At 43.4% G+C, this 20,632-nt stretch overlaps 1 protein-coding gene across 5 annotated transcripts in view; it reads right to left on the reverse strand.

The window, feature by feature from the left end:
* Window positions 1-20,632, reverse strand: part of pard3ab (par-3 family cell polarity regulator alpha, b) — a 103,298-nt gene that overhangs the window by 34,222 nt on the left and 48,444 nt on the right. For 4 of the 5 annotated variants that reach the window (XR_015102889.1, XM_086129687.1, XM_086129685.1 and 1 more), the window contains exons 8-15: window positions 19,994-20,119; window positions 17,653-18,044; window positions 14,444-14,583; window positions 13,579-13,707; window positions 11,376-11,420; window positions 7,428-7,616; window positions 6,876-7,046; window positions 2,422-2,575 (exon numbers count right to left, since the gene is read on the reverse strand). Coding sequence is in view for 4 of the 5 variants with exons in the window: in XM_086129687.1 (XP_085985813.1) it covers window positions 2,422-2,575; window positions 6,876-7,046; window positions 7,428-7,616; window positions 11,376-11,420; window positions 13,579-13,707; window positions 14,444-14,583; window positions 17,653-18,044; window positions 19,994-20,119 (1,346 nt within the window). In the remaining variant the exon portion in view is untranslated. The remainder of the gene's footprint in view (window positions 1-2,421; window positions 2,576-6,875; window positions 7,047-7,427; window positions 7,617-11,375; window positions 11,421-13,578; window positions 13,708-14,443; window positions 14,584-17,652; window positions 18,045-19,993; window positions 20,120-20,632) is intronic. The other variant, XM_086129686.1, reaches the window with a different exon arrangement.

Consider the following 20,632-nt stretch of genomic DNA (forward strand, 5'->3'; position numbering starts at 1 on the left):
GAACTGGATGCGGAAGCTAGTATTGATATGGTGGCACTACCAGACGTTTAGACTACTTATATAGACATCGGACATAGAGATAAAGCATGCAACAAAAATGATCACAGGCATGTATTCTTTATCATCTACAAACAATGACAAATATTACAGTAGCTTAGTTGCAACCTTCTTCTGTTTTATCATTCAATATATGTGCAGTATATTTGTCTGTATTATACTGCCCCCGGTGGCCAGGGAAAGCCCATCAGAAGGCCTCCTTCTGATGGGCTGTATTAAAGCATGTTTTTGCTGCGTGTCTCAGAAAAACAAAGCAATTGAAGGGCTTTCCCATTCATTTCAATTGGGGAAATGCAAGCCAACTGAACTTGATACTTGAAGTCAACTGTACACCTCAGTTAAAACACGTGACTCAATGTATTCAACAAGCTCCCTTCTAATTATGCAAAGAGAAGGAAACACAATGAAGAGATGTCACGCTCACCTTTTTACGGCTCTTTTCAGAGCCTCCTGTCATCTCCATCTCCTCCAGCAAAATGTCAGCTATTGTTCCACGAAAACTATTATTCATCATGTCCCAGGTGCTGCTTTTGAGAGCCTTTTCAAGAAACACTAGCCATATGTTTGGCATACTGATTTAAAAGGTAGCGTGAGCCATGTTGTGGAATCAAAGGCAGAACCACGAGCAAGTAAAATTGTTAAAAACCTTTAATGTTGTCAAATTGACTCCACACAGACCTGCAAACGAGTGAAAATACTGTAACATGCATGCCAGGCCACTAGATGGCGACGTCAGGAAATAGTGTGATCATTTGCAGTTTTGTCTGCTAACATCGCTTTTTCAATAACATCAAATGGGAATTATTTCTCGATTTGATATATTGTTGTGTCTCGCATTAACACTGGTGGAAAACCAATACGTCAATTCTGAGATTCAAGGGAAAAAAAAACGTTTCGGCCAGTCCGATACGATTCACTAAAATTATGAAGGTATACAATTCACTCCAACTCCAATACGATTCACTCAACTGCAATGCGATGTGTGATTTCCTCCAATTAGAATTCAATACAGCTCAATCCAGTTTCACTACAATTCCAATAGTGTGATTTATTACAACGATACAATTCACTCCAATTACGATGCAAGTTGATACACTAAATTTCAATGCTATTTACTCACAACGTGATGTGGAAACTCAGCGTGTAAAGTGAAGGTAGGTGGTAAGTTTGCGGACAAATGCATCACCAGGAATCATTTTGAGCTTTCGACAAAGTGCACAGCGTTGTCAGGTGTAATGCATTGCTTTTTACACGATGGGAAAGTCCATTTAATGCTCTGCTTTGCTTGTCATCTTCTTAGTCTGAGGAGCGACAGTCAGTGCTTTTCCACCTCAAACGAGAATAAAACCTGACTCTGTAATTCCTTTTTAAGTTTGTGCGGCTTTGTCTTTGCTACAAACGCTCCAGTCTTGAGGGGAAAAGAAATCCTGCCTCTATTTCTGTGCGTCTCCTCTTGGGAATGAAAAAATGTCTTACTGGCCTTATCTGGCGTCCAGGCCTTTCACGCCTGCTGTGGAGCCTACTTGCAGTCTGAAGTGTGAATACGGAGAAGGAAATAAAAAATTGAAGGAGTGTGAAGACAGCGAGCAGCAGCCTGCAGCTTAAGACGTCTGGACTTTTACTTTGAAGGTCCAGAAGAGCCTACAGGTGATTTTATTCTTGTGAAGACAAGACATCTAGCTGCACCTGTGATCTACGCTTGTTGCCATGGCGATGGTGAACTGAGCGATCCCTGTCTTGTCCTCTGGCTTATTTGTCAAGCATGAGTGAACCTCACCTATTATCGCTTTCTGTCATTTGCAGCTGAAGATGATTTTTGTTGTTTACATTTATCAAGTGTCAAGTGACAGGGCAATTTGCATGAAAACAGAGTTGACATATTGTGCTGTGTGGTTGAGCGGTCACCGGGAGGGAGCCGTTGGCATTTTCATTGACGGCTGACTCTGTTGACGCTTTTTCGTGGTTTAATTTGACGGCACTCTTTTGTCAGAGCGCCAGGCTTGACAGAGCGCACTTTTTGGCAAATGTGTCTCAGCACCGAAAGGGATGAGCTAGGAAGAGTGCACTTTTCGGCATCAAGTGGAGTGGTGAAATATCAAAAGGGTGGTTAGTGACAAACACAATGCACTTATTGGCATCTTTGTGTCAGGGTACCTCAAGAGCAAAACGAGACAGAGTCCACTTTTGTTATCAAGTGATTGGTAAAAACGAATGTGAAACAATCCCAGTGAATTGCATCTCATTTGAAGCACTCAATGAGGGCTTTCCACATCTATTGAGTCATTTTGACCAGAGATGACCCAGAAACTGTTTCAAAATGCTACCTGAGCTTAACCTGGTGAAAACCCTGAGAAGAGGTCTTACCAACAGTGCGTGGCATCAGGCCTTGTCGGGGCATCAGGTTATCATCCAGATCCTCCAGAGCGCCGTACAGCGAGTGGGAGATCCGACGTTCGTGCTCGTCCAGCGATAAAGAGTTGGTGCTCTGCTGAGGTCCCAGCGGACCCCCCGGTGGCTCCTAGCAAACAAAACACAACCACTTAGCGATTCCTACTGTGTTTTAAATGCAAGGAAAAGTACTGCATCACAAATACAGAAATGTATGATATCACATCGTAGCTGGAGTAAATCGGATCATAAATTGGAACCAGATTTAACCATATTGTATTGTAAATATGAGTGAATTGTATTGCATTGAAAACGGAGTCAATCAAATCGTGTTGTATGGTATCTGGAGGGAATCCTATCACAAATGGAGTGAATTGTAAGGAGTCATAAAAAGAGTCAATCGTATCGTAAATTGAGTTAGTGGAGGTGCAAATGGGGCAAATCATCTCGGAAATGGAATGAATTATGAATTGTAAATGGGGTTACACCTATAAAGTGGAACTAATTGTATCATAAATGGAGTGAATGATATCGTACAGTAAATGCAAATAGTTGTATTTCAAATGAAATTAATTGAAAAGGAACTAAACCGTTTCACATCGGAACTGAAGTGAAAAGTATCAAAATCGAGCGAATCATATAAATGGAGTAGATTGCTTACATCGCGTACCTGGAAATGGAGAGTCACGAATTGAGTGAACCGCATCACAAATGTGAATTGTTTTGTAAATGTAGTGAATTGTATTGCATTGCGAATGGATGAAATCATATAAATGCCATTTGAGCGAATCATAATGCATTGTCAACACAATGGAGTAAATTGTATTGTTTCATAATTGGTGGGAATTGTATCATGCCATAAGGTGAATTGCTTTGCATGGGCCAAGCAATAAAATGGAATCGTTTCTCCAAACAAATCGCCAGTGACTTCGTTCCATCGCACCAGTAATGAACAGACAGCAGGATGCATGCTAATGCTAGCAGTGAAATAACTGGGATAAATGAGGATGGATTTCCAATTGGCCAGCCAGCGGCCCGCTTTCTTATTAGCCTGCCAGCATGCTGACGACGTTCCCCTCGGGGACTTGTGATGAGACTCCACTTTAGCCCGACAAATTGACCATTTTGTGCTCCTCTTATCCATAAGCACACATTCCTGGACTCTGCGGGCAGTGTGTGTTTGTGCTTGTGTGGCCAATGGATCATTGGCCGTATTGATTGGCTGCGGTTTGCTGCATTTAACCGTCTAGACGGCGACAGCCGGAGCGATGAGGATTAGCATCGTTGTCTGCGCCGCGTCACAAGCGATAAGACTCTCCTTGAGTTTGTATTGTTGAGAGGTCTACGCAACCGTTTACAAACAACGCACTCGCGGTGTATTGCGGGAGGAAAAAAAAAACGCACCGCCACACTCACTTCAAGTCACAGATACTACAGTGTCGAACATGAGTATAGCGTTCCCGTGTGGACAACTATTATACCTGCAGCTCACGTGAATATTTTGCTGTTAAATGATGCAAAAATACATTTTTATCTGATTACTTGCTCTATCGATAGTATAATCGATTCAAAAAAATATTCAGTAGCTGCAGTTCTAATCAAGATATTTCTAGACACACCGCAACGGTGGCGAATACAAAAACACATCTATGGTAAATTTTAGATACCTACCGCTGCAGCTGTAGAAATAGTACACATGGGTATTGTACTGTATATCTTGCACCTTAAAAAGCAGTGCACTGCATCACATTTCAGGGTGTTCCGAATATTATGGAGCAAAAGACAGTATTGAGGGTTTTCCAAGGCGATGTGTGTTGCTCTTGTCTTAAAATGAGCTAGTTAATGAATTTGGCCGGCGGAGGTAATAGCAGAGGGGGTGACGGGGTTGGGGGGGGGGGGGGGGGGGGGGGGTTCGAGCCGTTGGTGTGCGATTCGCTACGCCGAGGGAGCGCGGACAAGCCACAGTCCAGCGTGTTGCATATTCAGACAGATAATTAAGCAGCGGGAAGGTCTGGATCTCGTCAGGTGGCCGCTTCGAGTTGGCTAGGATTGAAGATGGAAGAAGGATGGAGGATTTGGGAGGGTGCAGTCATGTGTGTGATTTATGCAAACATTTGCGATTGGAAATTGGCTCCTCGGGAGCCGAGCCGCAGGCAGGAAGGTAAATAACACATGATTTGATTCTACATGTCAAGTGCGTGTCACGTATGCATAAAAGCCTTCGCACATCATATTATGCTGCCGCATCCAAAGGCACATTTGAAAAAAGTTGAAAAGCTAGCTTCTGGCTACGTTTTTTTTTTTAAATCATGATAAAAATCACACTGGGGAACTTAAATATGACACAAAGGTGCCTCTCAAAATGTATCGCAACTCCACTTCTACTCCTAAAATGAATGGGATTTCTAATGTCAGAGTAATGAGACAATTAATTTGAATTTTTGCATCAATTCAATGGAAATTGGACTGCTCCTTCTAGTGTGGGCACCAAATATAAATTGATGCCTATGCAGTAACAATCACATATTCAAAGCTTCTGAGTAAGTCACTGGAATATTAGTCAGTCTTCAGAGGATAAAGAATATATGTCTGGAAGCATCACTTTCTTTCTACATGTTACTCCACCATTTTAGTTTATAGATTCACACATCCACAGCTTCAGAGTAATTCACTGTAGTCAGTATTCATAAAGGATAAAGAATATATGCCTAGAAGCATTACAATATGTGCTCCTCCACCATTTTTGTTTGTCGAGTCGAAAAGAATTTTAACGGCATGACACCAACGCTATTTGTAAGTCAGTTAAACGCATTTTGCATGGTTACCATTAAGACAAACAAATTTGTCTAGAGCAAGCCTAGGTGCTTGTTTTAAATATATAATGTACAACTCTCTTTGTTCTATTATTTAGATTGTCAGAAAACTGGGAGTAGCAATATTATTTTAACAATTGTTCACCTGCGGTCATATTGCAAGAAACAAAAAACAAACCAAGCACAACAAAACAATGCCACAATTTGCCAGGGTAATCTGTGACATTAGGACCACTCAGGTGCCATTGGAGGAAGAATTCAAGTTTTTTTTCTTTGTCTTTGTTTGTGTGCAGAGCCTGGAATAGCCTGCGGCGTCACCTGCAGCCCTGTAGCTGAAGCGTGGACAAGCCGCCATGCTGCCTTGAACCTGAATAAATGCATGCACATGCAGCTAATACACACTACATGTTTAATAAAAACAAAACAGATCTCCGAGCTTGAATCAGGCTTTCAATTAGTTGACGGGCCAAGGGGAAATCTAAAGTTTGGTTGAGAGAAGATGAGAGCGAGGCAGCAAAGGAAAAGTGCCAGAGGCGCTTACGTGCACGCTCACATTCACAGTGCATGCGCGCTCAACTCAAAGACTGCCAGAGGGGCTCAGGTGCTGACATTGCGTCCGAACATGACATTGTCGACATGGAGAACACGTACAGCGCAGTTGGCTTTTTATTTTCTATTCAAGCTTCCTTGAAGGGGAGGTGGGGGGAGGCGAGGTGTGCAACCGAGGCGGACGTGAGTGGGTGCTTGCTCCTCGAACAGCATGACAATTTTTAGAAATCATAACTTTGCTCTCAATAGCCTGACGAACAATGCAAGCTTAAATCCAGTGACATTTCAAAGGACTTTTGAATGGAAACTCGCCATGATAAAGTAGAAACTTCAGAATTTCAGACACCATCACATAACGGTACTTACTGTACAACAGTTTAATTCCGTTAAGATGCAAAGACTCATATGGTGTATGTCGCGATCACACTTTGTTGGCACCCAAGTCAAGAGTTCGAGTCTTTGGTTTCTCAGCAATACATTATGAAAAAAAAAAAGAGCGTGCATACAAATGAGCGTTTTCACATCGTTCATGTCTCCTTGCTGCTCCAAATACAATTTACATTCTACTGCAGCGTACAGGAGAGCATTGTGCACACATGCAGACATGCCTGAGTGAGTGTGTGGCTCTTGCCGTAACTCTAACTGCTCCTCGTCCGCCCCCCCCCCCCCCCAAAAAAAGTAACATTATGTAGTTTAAGACTTATCTATTCCGTTCCATTTGAAATTTTTGCCCTGTCAGCTAAAAATCTGGTGATAAGATTGTGACATATCGAGCTCACATGCGCATGTTTTGCTTTTGCTTTGACTTTTTATGAGACACAATTTAGAACAAGATCCCAATTTTTGCAAAAACAGACTCATAATTTCAACAACTTTAAGTTCCAATTCATATTAAGAGACTCAATCCAAACAATTCCAAAGTCTCAACATGTTTGCATTTGCGCTGTGATTTTTCCTTCGTTCTTTTTTGAAAGCCTACACATTCCAAGCTATTTAACTCTGATGTCACAAGTGTTCACTTCATCTGTGTTGGGCTTTTTCTTTAGCTTCTGTTGGTCAATGACCCACCTGGCTCCTCTTGCCGACACGCCTGGCCACAATGAGCTGAATCATGCCACGCTTGTTTCCCTCGGTGGACATGGACTTGCGCAGCGTCTCCATGGCGTCCTGGTTGGTCTTGCCCAGCAGTGACTCGCTGTTGACAGCAATCAGCTGGTCGTTCACATGGAGACGACCGTCCTGGACCAGAAGTCACACAATACACAACACAGAAGCGACATTAGCATGCTAACTGACTCATTAGCACTGCAGCGAGAGCTCAGCAGCAGTACTGCAAACTGTAAATTATTTCAATTTGCTATTGTTTATCATACTGGAGTGCCATGATAGTAAAATGTTCAAAAAAGTGTGGATCGGGTGAAAAAAAACCCCCTGCTGTTTTTCGTTGAAAGACTTCAGTACATTTTAAAGTATTAATTTCTTTAAGTTAAACAGTAGTTCTGGCCAAGCTTGCAAAAAAAAAAAGATCATATGCCGTCTAATTATGCCTGGCTCAAATGATGTTAAGATCTTCAAACAAATTGGCAACATTTTTCTGAGCATTTTTGAGGGTAAAGCAACCTTGCACGCGGCCCCTCCATTGATGATGGACTTGACGAAGATGCCGAGGTCGGCGTGGTTCTCCTTCGACCGGTTCCCCTTGACGCTGACGCCCAGGCCCGCCGAGCCCGAGTCGCTGAGCGGGATTTCGAAGGTCAGAAACTCACGTGTGCCGTCAGGTGTCAGCACGAGCTCGTCCTCCTCCGGCTTCTGTCACCACAGACACAAAATCCTTGATATATATATATTTTAAACACATTTTGGGGAAACGGGCCTCGAAATGGCTTCTCGGGGGGCAAGGGAACACGACTGAGCATTGAACGGATATTTAAATCACCCAATTTGGAATTCAACCACATTTTTGTGAAAACAACAAGTTTGGGAGTTGAAGTAGAGACACTGAATGTCACACGTGGTGAAAATGAGCTTTCTCTTTCCTCTCGACCGCCACAACAGGTGCTTGTGTCACATTCTCCCTCCCTCCCGACAATAAACGGCATTCTCTCAGCCTCGTTATTTGACAGCTGTCCTCTGAATAGTCGAGCTGCGTGCACACCGCCGCCTGCCAATTATCGTGCTCGCTTAATGAATTCAATCACCGGGCTCACTGTCAGCGCGCTATTAGCCGCTTTTGTTTTTCTGAGGAAGGAAGAGAGAGGGGGGGTGAGGATGGAATGTGTGGAGGAAGGAAGGAAGAGGATGAGGAAAGACAAATAAATGCATCCTGGGATTTGGATGGGGAAAGAAGGGGAACAAAATAACCATGTTTGTTGCCTGTGATCATCAGTGAGTGCGGTGGAATAAATAAGAAGACAACAGGAACGTCATTACGTATGAGTCCGGAATTCAATTACGCAGATACATCAATCCTATTATGCTGCAAAGCATCACAATAAGGAGGCAGGAAATGATCTGTAGAGGGGAAATAACTCTAAATAGGCCATGTGTCACAAACATGGTGGATTAGGATTGGTGACAGTATTGGAATTGTTGCTAAATGCTACCGGCATGAACGGCTGACTTCCTGTTCCAGGGAGTAGACTTTTTCTAACTTTTTAAGGGGGTACGTTTGAGGGCAAAATGGCTGCTTCGAACCAAGACAGCAGACTTCTTGTTCAATTAAAGACAGGGATTCTACAAGGGGAAGACAAATAAATAAATACAATTACAGTATTTTCAATATTTCCGATGCAGCATCACCAGGCTAACAGTATTCTATTGTTTCAGAGTTTGGTCATGAGACGTTCACAAGTTGAGCTGTGATTGGTTGTTAGCTGAGCCCTGAGCAACTGTGATGTCATTTTCAGTCAACAGCAGGTGACAAAATGGCCGCCCCGCCGAGCAGGACAAAAACTAAATTTTACTCGTCAATTCATATTCCAAAAACGCAACATTAATCAAAATGCCGTGTTTAGACTAGTGCAGCCAATGGAATATATTACTGCAAAGAAATCTTTTGACTTAACGTGAAACTTTTTTTATGCATCCCGTGAGGATAGCCGTATCCCCTAAATCTCATGTTCATTTGTGAAATTGGTATCAGCAGCTATTTTTTTTCTTGCCACTGAGTACCAAATGGCTGCCTCAAATCAAAATGGCCGACAGCCTGTTTATTTTCAGCATGGATCCTTGAAACTATTTTGTGCGTCCTCTTATGAATGGCACATTCACTCAATTTCAGTGGGCTAATGTTTTACTTACCGGTATATAATATTGTTTTACTTTCGGGGGGTTGCAACTGAGTGTGGAATGGCTGCTTCAAACTACCAGCTATAGCTTTTTTTTTTTTTTGCCTTCAGCGTTCAAGTCTTCGGCAAATGAAGAGATGCTTTCCACCCTTTCGATGTGAAAAGACCAATTACCTATTTTTGCACTAACACACGCGCGCGCACGCACACACACACGCACACATACATACACACTCGCTTGCACATTGTGCAGTGTCTGGAATGATTAGCGGGTCGGCGGCCGTGTTCAACTTGGACCCAACAGAGATGTCATCTTGACAGCAGAGAAGAGTCACTGCAGGCCAAGTTTCTCTCTCGGGAAAAATAAATAGATGGAAAAAAAAATACAGGAAGAAAGGAGTAAAGGAGATCGCGAAATGAAGAGAAGAAGGATGGAGGAAGGAAGTACAAATAGAACAGGAAAGAAAGAGATCACTGAGGAGAAAGGTGGATGAAGGAAGGAACAGGGAAGAAAAAGATAGCAAGGAGGAGGGGCAAAATGGAAAAAAAAAGGATGCATAATGCGTTCCTCTTTTTCTTTCGTTCGACACGGGCCCCGCGGCAGTGTCGTTTCCGTGGCGACCCGACCAGTCAACTGGCTGACAGCACGCAGAAAATGCACTGAGGAGTCGAGGTGCACCGAGTGCCAGGTGGAAGGCTGGTGGATGCCGTCTCCTTGTCAGCACATGCGCACACCAAAAAAAAACGCACACACATTCATCACACAGACACACTCATGGTTTTTCACGACGCACACTCAGACACACAATCAATGGTCAGTCACGCGCCCACGCACGCGCTCACTCACCCACACATTCACGCAAAGGCGACAGTCACTCACTTATAAACACACGCAGACACACACACTCATCTCTCAGGTGCACTCTCTCTTGCACACATGCGCAGGCGACAGTCACTCACTCACTCATGCACACTCGCACTTACTCATTCCCATGTTCACACACACACACACACACACACAAACTGTTTTTCATAATCTCCCTCTCATTCACTCTCTCACACACACACGCACGCAGGCACGTCTCCACGCACACACAAAAACACAGTCTCACACACACTCTTGAGCGCACACACACACACAAACATGTACGCAAACCCACGCACCTGCACACACTTAAAGGCAACAGTCACTTGACTCACTCAGTCCCCCCCCACACACACTTATTCATGCTCACTCACTCCTTGACTGTTTCACAAACACAAACAAACATGCTCTCTCTCTTGCTCTCACTCACTCATAGCTCTTACATCCTTATTCTGACACGCAGTCACGCATTTAGTCGCACACAATACACATTCTTGTCTTCCCGACAGCACTATGGCTTGCGCTGGTGGTAGTTAAACGTCCGTCATGTCTCGATGATGATGGCGTAATGGCGCCATAACGCGAGACGGTGTGCCATGTTGTAGGGGCCATTAGTCAGAGGCTTATGGGAAGTGGCTGCTTATGTTGCAATTCGACAATACTGCGCAGACGGCAATGTGCCAGGAACCTATCCACGCACACGCACGGACGGACACACACACAGCCATCTGTTGTAGGCATGATATGAAGTAAAAAGCATATAATGAGATCGTTGACATTGTCATACTCATTCAGGAAGGCCAGTCAGTAGGACTTGTTGAGTGCGTGTGTGCATGCGTGCGTTTCATGTGATTGTTTTGGAAAGGCACACCCGATCGATCTTGACTGATCGCAAGCGCACAAAACGTCGTGGAGACTTGTGTGTAACTGAAAGCTTCTTTTAAGAAAGTGTGACTGTGCAGAAGTTTGCGTCTCCTTGTTGCAACAGTTTCCAAAAGTTGACTGACGGGGAACGTGCCACAAGATGCCTTCTGTTGACTTGGGGCTCCCTAGTGTTTATAGGCGGGATCATTACCAAAGCGCGCCCCCAAAGCAGATGTTTGCAGAAACTTTTTTCTCTCCGCCTCCGACCAGGGGTGGAAAAAAAATTGTTAGAATTCACCTCATGCGCTGCCATCCAGACGGACCGGCTCATTCGCAGCCTACAAATGAAGAGTTTTTTTTTCCCCCCTGCCTGACACATCCATACAAGATGAAGGATTCAAATTAGCCTCAATTTCCCTTTGCGTGACTGCAAAACTCAAACATTGTTTTTATTTTTTTTAATCCACTTGCCGCAGATTTCAAATGTCCACGCAGAGAGGATTAAACAGAGGAGGAAGAGGAGCAGGATGAGATTTTATGGGGGGGTCTTACCAAATCTCTGGGGCTTTGCATCTGCATCTGGGCCTCGCCGCCCTGCTGGAGGTCACACAAACAACAAGCACATGTCACAATGTGACACACGGCAACCAAGACAACATCTCAATAGGGTCACAATGTTGACCATCATTTGACTGCAACTCACGGGTGTTTTACTTATCAACACATTATTTTGTTGATTAACCAATGAATCGATTTAAAAACTATTTTAATTTCCATGCCTATATTAAAAAAAAGACTGGCATACAGTTATTATGATTCAGTTTCTAATTTGGCCCAAAAGAATTGGCAAATATGTTGCTCAGTTTTCCAAAATAAAAGCAGATATTTTAAGGTAAACTGTCTTTTCACGAGAAATTTTATTTGCACTAAAATGTAAGTGCAAATTTAAATTTTAATATCAGAGCATCCATTTTAAAAAATCCTTATTTCAGGAGAATTCCCTTTTTTTTCACGAAACAAAACTTTTTTTTTTTTAATTTTTATATTTTTTAAAATTCTTCTATAGAAATAGAAGTTATGGAAATTACCTTTTTTTTATTCTAACGCTGTGCGTTGGTTATTTTATCACTTGGCATTGTATATTTCAAGAGAAAACATTGTTCTGGTATGGTTTTCTTTTTTCAAACAAGAAAAAACATTGAACTAATTCTTTTGAAATGTATTTTAAAAAGCACCTTTAATGTTGTACAGCTAACCTTGTAGTACATTTTCCTGCTTGCCAGCAATTCCAAAGACTGCGCTGAAAAGAATTCAACGAGGATGCTCGTGCAACGTTCAATACCTTTCATTGTAAATGTCAAGTTGATATTAAAGTACAAGTAATATCGCAAAAGTACCCTACCGCCCCGTGCCCCACCCCAAGCTGAAAAATGATGCCTCACCCTCAGCTCTGAGCCTGCCTGCTCTTTTCGTGTGCCTGCCGCTCTCATCTAAAGACAACTTTGACTTGCTTGCCAGAATTGTCACCACTAAGCCGCTTGATTGACACTCCTTTAGCCTCCACTGGGAGACGAAAAAGTAAAGAACGGAGCTATTCCATGTCTTAACAAGCTTTGAGGCCGAGAAAGACTCAGAGTTTCCTCACACACACACACAGACGGATGGACGTATGGACGTTCCTCCTCAATCTCGTGCGTAATTACGAGCGCACTTACTAAGGCGGCGTTTGATGGCGGCAGATGTGCGGGACATCACGTCTCATTTGCCACATGGGGCAATTAGCACCGACATCTGGATGCTTTCAAACTTATTAGCAGTCCACTTGATTTGTTCCTCACCAGATGCCCTAAGGAGGCGCTGGGATGCAAGAAATGCTCCCAAGAATAAAATCTGAATTGTTTTTTTTTCTCCTGAGAAAAGATGAACATTTAAACATTTTTAAAATAAATTGTCTGAAAACAAAACAATATTTCCAATTGGAAATAACACAAATCTAGTCAATCTGTTCCATTTACACATATGAACAGGAAAACATTATATAAAGAATAACTCTAGAATGAAATACAGAAAACAGTACGAAAGAAATACATTGTAAATGACTAATAAAGTGCAGAAAATAATACTGGACATCCATTTCGAAACTTCATTTCAGATTCTTGATGTCGCTGCACTCAAAATTATTTCCGTGCTTGTTCATTAAGTGTGACTGTGAAATAAGCCACCAAAGGCCAAAGAAAGTGTGGTGCAACTGTTCTTATATTGCATGCTTTTATTTTGAAGGTCTGACTTTGGACGGGATGCGTTATCCCGATGTTGCCTGAGTGATGCTGAGCAGATCGGACAAAAAAATGTTGAAATCTGAATTGGAGAAAAACTCTGGCAGATGTAAACTAAGATTTCACTGTACTGCGAACATTTGCACTTTCTCCTTAAATAAAATGACAAATGGCAACTAAAATAACACATCTTGCCTTTTTGCAATTTACTTATTGTCTTCTAACACCAAACACATTTTTTCCTAATAATAAACTAGGCGCTTCCTCTTTGTTTTAACTTTTGGGGGGAAAAAATCACTCGTACTTTGACCAAATTGTGAAGTTGCCAACACTGACTGCAGTTTTGCAAAGTAACTCCACTGTAGGCAGCCACGTTGTTAGTGGCCACGTTGTTAGTGTTCAGCAACGGCCCCAGCGACTAAAATGACTGAATTCTGTGGCCAAAGAGTCAAGGCAGAGATAAAATATGAAAGACTTACCGATTCTTGGGGGAGGAAGGTGTCTTCCTGGCGGAGGACCAGCAGCCCCACAGTGCCACCCATTGGCGTGGCCCTGAGGATGGAAACCACTTCCTCCTGTCTGCGTCCATTCAGGTCGATCCCATTCACCTGAGCAAAAGTGATACCAGTCACGTCGGAGCTTTCTCAAAAAAGGACAATATATTGTTATACCAGGCAGGCATAAAACGGTGATGGGGAATACGTGATGTCATCTCATAATAACAACTTCACTCTCAAATCATCGAGCATTTTACAGTGATATATTCAAATGAAAGTACTTACAATTCCAGTTTAACTCATTCAATCCCAGCCATTTTCACTGGAGCAACCCCCTCAATCCCAGCATTTTACTGGATTTTGACTGATCTTGCAAGGTCCACAGAATATTCAGTTCTAATGCTATATAAACATGGAGCCTAGCAAAAAAAAAAAGTTTGGACTCTCTTCTTTCAGCAGAAAAAAAAATTGTTTCTATCTTTTTCCATTCTTCAGCAACCGGCATTACAAAATGGCAAAGCTTCATGAAAATGGCGATTTCTGGGCAAAAAACGGAGAAAAAGCTTTTTGTAAAAGCATGCATTTCAAGCACGTGAGGCACCACTGCCACCTACTGGTCACTTTTTTTACATGATTTACAATGCAAACGGCTTATTCTCATTCACAGATTGCATCAGACCCTCCTCCTCTCTATGACGCAAAAAAAAAAAAAAAGACTCAGACGTACAAGTATGTCCTTGGTAGGCAGGGCCTAATTTTAAAAAGACGTACAAGTACGCCTTGTGGAATTAAAGAGTTAATGTCAGTCGAATGTTTTACAATAGAAAAAAAAAAATCACATCCTCACCTCGAGTAATCGGTCACCTGCCTTGAGGCGTCCATCTTGAATGGCAGCTCCCCGCGGAAGGATGTTCTTGACGTAAATGGGCGCCGAGCCCCCGATGGGGACGTCACGCGACGTGATGCTGAAGCCCAAACCTTCGGGCCCTGCGGGGGTGAGACCACAGTCAAAGCAGGAAGTCCATTTATAGACCATCAACTCGAGACTAAACAAAACGTTGAGGCGTCACCCAGAGGGAATATTTATGTCATTAAGACAATCATAGCATGGTTGTTTTCTTTGAATTTCCTGTGCAGCTCTGTGGACGCGACCAATCCCTGTCACAACATATTCTTGTCCCCGTCTTGCAGGCTAGATATGATAACCAAAATATTAGGACAAGTCTTCAAAGGAACCCTGGAAATGGTCATTATGAGCCAAAGATGGCCGGTCCAAAGCAAACCAGCGTATTTCCTTTGTCTTTCCAGGCATGCTTGCTGGAGCCTTTTTTGTGGGTCTACTTGACAGACATGTCCCTCAAAATCCATGTGGCTGACTTACTAAATTAGATGGACTGTACTTTGGCGAGTCATTCAATTTTGGGGCTGTGCACCCACACAGAATGACTACAAATCTTAATATTTCACAATTTAGCTATTATTAAAATGAATTGAATTTGTTGGGGGGAAAAAAACCCTCATGAAATTATTGCTCAGGTTTGTATTTAATGTCATCGATCTGTTCAAATTTGGTAGCAATCGAATCAAACTCACAAGTAGGGCTGGGTAATATATTTTTATCGTATCGAAAGTGAAATATAAACATTAAAGATAATGTCGAAATGAAGACGGTATCGGTCATGTGACCTCGCCACTCTTGTATTGCATGTAAATCTCAGTTGATTCACATTCCTGCTTCCATGTTTGGCCTTGATCGACAAGTTAATACAGCAGCAGATGACAATCATCTAGCAGAGGGGGAGGGAGGAGGGACACACGCAGAGTGAGCGAGTTGACATCCGCAGCTGCTGCTGCTGCCTAGACAGCACACACTCAACAAATTCATTTCCATGTTTGCTCTCAAGTATATACCGGACGGTACACATATGTCAAATCAGTCTTGAACAAATCTTGGAATGAAGTCCCTAAATTGGTTACTTCAAACCAATAACGGCAGACTTCCTTTTTATTTGACAACAGGAGTCCTTGAGACCATTTTTATGTGTCTACTCTTGATGAACAAATTTCATGCAGCTAAGTGAAACTGGCTTGAGTTGCCGAACTTTCAAAAGTCAAACCTACACTTCGCTACATAATGATGAAAACCCAAATGCGTCATATCTGTCAAGTATACAAACAAAATTTTGCAGCAATTGGACAAATTCCAGAGGAAAAGCCCGTTTTGTTTTACAGCACAGGACTTCTTTGTGGGTCTACTCATGATAAACACGTCTACACAGATTTCATGTATCTGAATTAAAAAGTGCCTTCGGGGGGTAGATTTTCACAGTTCTCCTTGGAGGCATGTTTTGGAAAGCAGAAAGCAGTGAATCAACATCCCATTATGAGGACAGTTATAGAGAGAGGAAATGATGACAAAGCCTCCATCCTGTCCCGACAACTATCGTATTTGTGCCTGGGAATTAAGTGCGCAAAGCAAGAAGTTGGGACTAAGTGGATGTTAATTACACAAAGGTCAGCAAGACGCTGGCAGTGTTGCCAAGTTAGCAACTTCTACGACCTTTCTAGTTCTAGAGACTATTTATAAAAATAAAAAAATGCGAGAAGTGATAGTGATTTCTGCTAAGAAACAGACAACATGAGCAGAATTCACAAAATTGTGGCGGAACTGGCCCAGCGTTGCCTGCCAGTCTTAGTCAAGCTGTATTCGCCATCGCTCCCACGCCGCTCGCAACGTCACTTTGGCCGTTTCCGTCCATTACCATGGCAACCAAGCACAACAGTAAAAGGCGACTTCACGCATCCTTACTGTGCTGGTCCCCTTCTTCTCTACAGTGTAGTTCACAGGGATGTCGAAAGTGAGCGGCACCTCGTTCTTGTTGGTGATGTGGTTGGGCTGGATTGTCGGCAATCCTTTTGTTGTATTTCAAAATGCAAAGTATTTTATTTGAGGTAAATTAGAGGCACTTTTAAAGCTGTCAGGTGTGTGCTGTCTCGCATTTAACATGAGTTTGAATTAGATTGCTTCTTTCTGATCATAGCCCCTAGATGCACATTTCTGAAACCAATCAGTTATTTTTACTTGGAAAGTCTTTCCACTTAATTTGCACAGGTCACAATAAAGGAGGAAAAATTACTTGTGTACATACACCTTTTATACCCACTGCCGCGACTTTACTTTGCTACTTGCAGGATTCAAAAGTATAAACCATGTAGAGGTTTAAGGCGTGCTGGGAGCGGCGGGATTAAGTGGAAACAAAACGAGAGATGAGGCAAACGGTCCTCTTGAGAGACGTGCCGCTAATCTCCCGGCAAACGTCTGCCGCTGAAAGAAAGAGCGAGAGGATACGAGGAGATTTCAGGGGGAAGACCAAACAACAAGAAGCAGCTGTTTTTGTTTTTGTCACGGATGAGTGAGAGAGAGAGAGAGAGAGAGAGAGAGAGAGAGAGAGAGAGAGAGATGGAGGGGAGATTGGGGGGGGGGGGGTGGGGGGGGGATTTTGGGAGGTTGCAGTCCCGTCTTTGTTGCAGCACAGGCGGCTGCTAAGCAACAAGCTCTTCGCCCACAACCCCGAGTGACGCCTTGGCAGAGGTGCGCACGCGTCACCTGTGCCAAGACGTCTGTTTAAGGCCACGCCAAATTTCTGCGCAAAATGCTGTGCGGAAGCCCACCTGTTGCTTTTCGGGACATGTGGATTCAAATATTGCAACAGATTCCACCTACGTGAATTGAAAAAGAAAATGCTGAAATCTAAAATGGATGGGCAACAAGAGAGGACACTGATTTAAAAAACTTTTTTCCCCCACCCAAAGACATTTATTTTAAAGATTTTAAGACTTTTAGCGTTCCTCATGGTTTCAAGTCAGGGTTAGGTTTTCCAAAGTAGGGTTTCAAATATGGTTTCAAACAGGGGTTGGGGATTCAAGTCAGCATCTCTAGCTGAGGTTAGGGTTTGTCGTTAGGGTTTCAAGTCAGCGTAACGTTAGCATACACTAATTAGCATTTCCTATTTCCATTTGAATTTGAAGGTGTTTCGTTTTTTTCCGCCCTAGTACCTTTCTGAAGCTGAATGTTGAGCCTTCTCCCGATCTTCTTGTTGTATGTCGGGGTGGGGGTGGATGTCAGCCCCCTCTGCGGTGAGTGAATCTGTCCGGTGGGAGGTTTGGCGGCAGAAATGGCTGGCGGGTGAGCGGCGGCGGGCGTGTAGCCGTCTGTCTGCTCTGGATGCGGATGAGCGCGCGCTTGTTTCTGAGAGCCGTGTCGGGACATCCTGTGAGGCGTGAGATCCGTGGCACTGGATGCCGAGTCAGCGGTGAAGCGGCCTGACGAGTAGGCCGGGTTTCTCTCGACCTGGGACAGATGCTCGTAGTGGGCTTTCACCGAAGACGGCACCACGTGGAACATGATGACAGAAGAACGCATGGCCTGGCGGAACATGCTCTGGGCCCTTGGCAGACAGGAAACAGGAATAAAATCACAAATCTTTCACACAAACGAAGGGGAAGACATGTGCGAGTAGTCAGTAAGTAGCTTGAAAGTACCATGTATGTTGTTCGGTCAGTAAATTGTTAGCGTGTATGTAGTTAACTCATTCACTCCCAAAGACGTTTTTAAACGTCTTTTCAGACTTGGTCGAGAATTGGCTGGTACTGAATGAGTTAAGTAGCTTTAATGGACGACAGTAGATTGGTGCAAATAGTTGGGGAAGAAGCTTGAAAGTAGGAATGTAGGTTCTTAGATTGGTGGCAAGTAGTTAAGTAGCTTGAATGCTGGTATGAAGGTCGTAGGTAAATCAGTGACTTGGATGTGTGTAGGTAAGTTCCATTAAGAAGGGTTTACTGGTAGTAGGGTCAGAAGATCGGTGACAAGCAGCGAGGTAAGTAATTTAAAAGTAGATAAGTCGGTAGTAGGTTGGTGGAGAGTGGGTAGGTCTTTAAGGAAGTAATTGGTAGGGTGCCATGGTAGGGTCAGAGGCATCAACCGTGGCAGTGTGAAAGGGAATAGCTGAAAGCCTGAGTGGGATGCGAAGTTGAACAACTGACACTCAATTTTCAGACTCTTTTGCACTGAAAGCAATCGTTCGTCCCTGTCAAATATTTTCTATATCCGACATCCGTCTTTGGCCACACGAACGTCGTGATAAATTCAATATTACTGCTATGGTTCCATCTCCTGATACTCTCACTTGGATGGACAGAAAATCTCCTGCTCAACTGAGCCCCCAACCCCCTTACTCGCTGTGAGCTCATACAGTAAAAGCCCCCAAAAGGAAGCTCATGTTGACAGCAGCAAATCCTCACTGGCACCATTTGCTGCCCTCCATCACATGTTGCTTTGACTTGTCCAGAGAGGACATTCAGGCGAGTGGCCAAAGCGGCAAAGAGGCTTTTAATGCATTCCCGCGGCGTGAAAATGTGTTGTGAAATTCCAGGAGCTCTTTTTGGCAGCATTCCCAGGGGGAGGATGTACTTGTAGATGAGGTAGCAGACGACAACGATATGTAGAGTAGCTCCCGGAGAGACGTGATCTGCATGCACCTGTGTCAACAGAGTCACAACACTAGGACTGACAGGCGCCTCTTTCACACACTTTCAACCCGTACACAGTCGTAAAAGACGTGTCTTTGCATCCGACAATCACTTCTCCCACACTATTGCGTTGAAAGAAACCATCTCTGTCCGACAATTCCTGACGCTAAAACTGCCAGTCACAAAAACTAGCGTCACGGTATTCTTGTTCACGGCTCTGATGCTGACAATTTGTGGATTCTTGATGTTTTCGCATTCTTACCCATACATCACACCTTAGCCTTTCCTCAGCAGTTGGCACTAACATGTTTGAGACGATCGTGACAGTCTCAATTTTACTCAACCGCAGTGAAGATTAACTTCTCCAAAAACCGTCCCTGCATATTCACGAGCATTCTCGGGTAATGTTGCCGCTGCAAGCGGAACCGCATACAAATCTCAGGTTTTGGGCTGTGGAGAATCTGTAAACCTATTAGCAACTGTGTGTGTATGCGCATTTCTGTGTGTGGTAAATATATATATATCCTCTGAATTATAGCTGCTGGTATGAAAGTATAAAAACAACAAACACACACACACTACATTATCATTTCTCCACGCATCATACGGGAATGGGAAAAGAGGCAGGTGGGTTTAGGTAGACGGGGGACTGATGCAAGAAGCGGGATTAGTGGTCAAAGGAATGGTTGGTCCACAAGCTTTCTAAAAAGGCATCCAGGCTGAAAGGATTGAAAGGATCGAATCGGTTGTAAAAGGTTCACTTAGCGCAAGCCTTGGGCACCAGGTGCCAGTAGCAAAGAGACAAAAAGCAAGGATGAAGCTAGGCCATCCGAAAGTCCAGGAGTGGTGTCTCGGGAAATAGTCTTACTGTTCAAAGCGGATGTTGCGCAGGTCCCCGTTATTGATTCTAACAATGCAGTCGTTCTCCTGGAAGAGGGCCTGTTGCTGGGCTTTGCCACCGCGCTCCAGACGCTTGACCAACAAGCCAAGAGTCCTGAAAGTGTCCAACAGGGTCATGTCAACATAACGCAACACAGAAGGTAGTGTGGCTTTGTTGGGAGTACTCGAGGTCAAAAAACAAAAAGGCGGGGCTATTTCAGATTCAGACATGTATTCATAGGGAGGTCAAGTCAAAAATGTTCTGAACAATATGGTCGATGTGCCTCAACTAGTCTAAACACGGCATCCTCAATCATGTTGCGATTGTGGAATATGAGATGGATAAAAACAGATATATTTTGCACAAATGTAATATTAATCCAAAGACCGTGTTTAGACTGGTGGGGCCGTACAGAACATTTTATTCTAAAAAATATTTATGATTTGACTTCCCCTCTAAGGAAAATTACCGAAATCACAAAATACCGAAATTTAAGGTCTTAAGTTTATCTTATTCATGGCAATGCATGTTTTGCATTTTTGAGACCATAAAATGACAATTTGGGGATGAGCAACCATTTTTACCCGAACTGTTTTGTTGCGGTTGAAGTGACCCACTCTAAAATGT

The sequence above is a fragment of the Hippocampus guttulatus genome, chromosome 14 (genome assembly GCF_054856545.1).
Source record: "Hippocampus guttulatus isolate MCC_2025c chromosome 14, RoL_Hgut_1.0, whole genome shotgun sequence".
NCBI lineage: Eukaryota > Metazoa > Chordata > Actinopteri > Syngnathiformes > Syngnathidae > Hippocampus > Hippocampus guttulatus.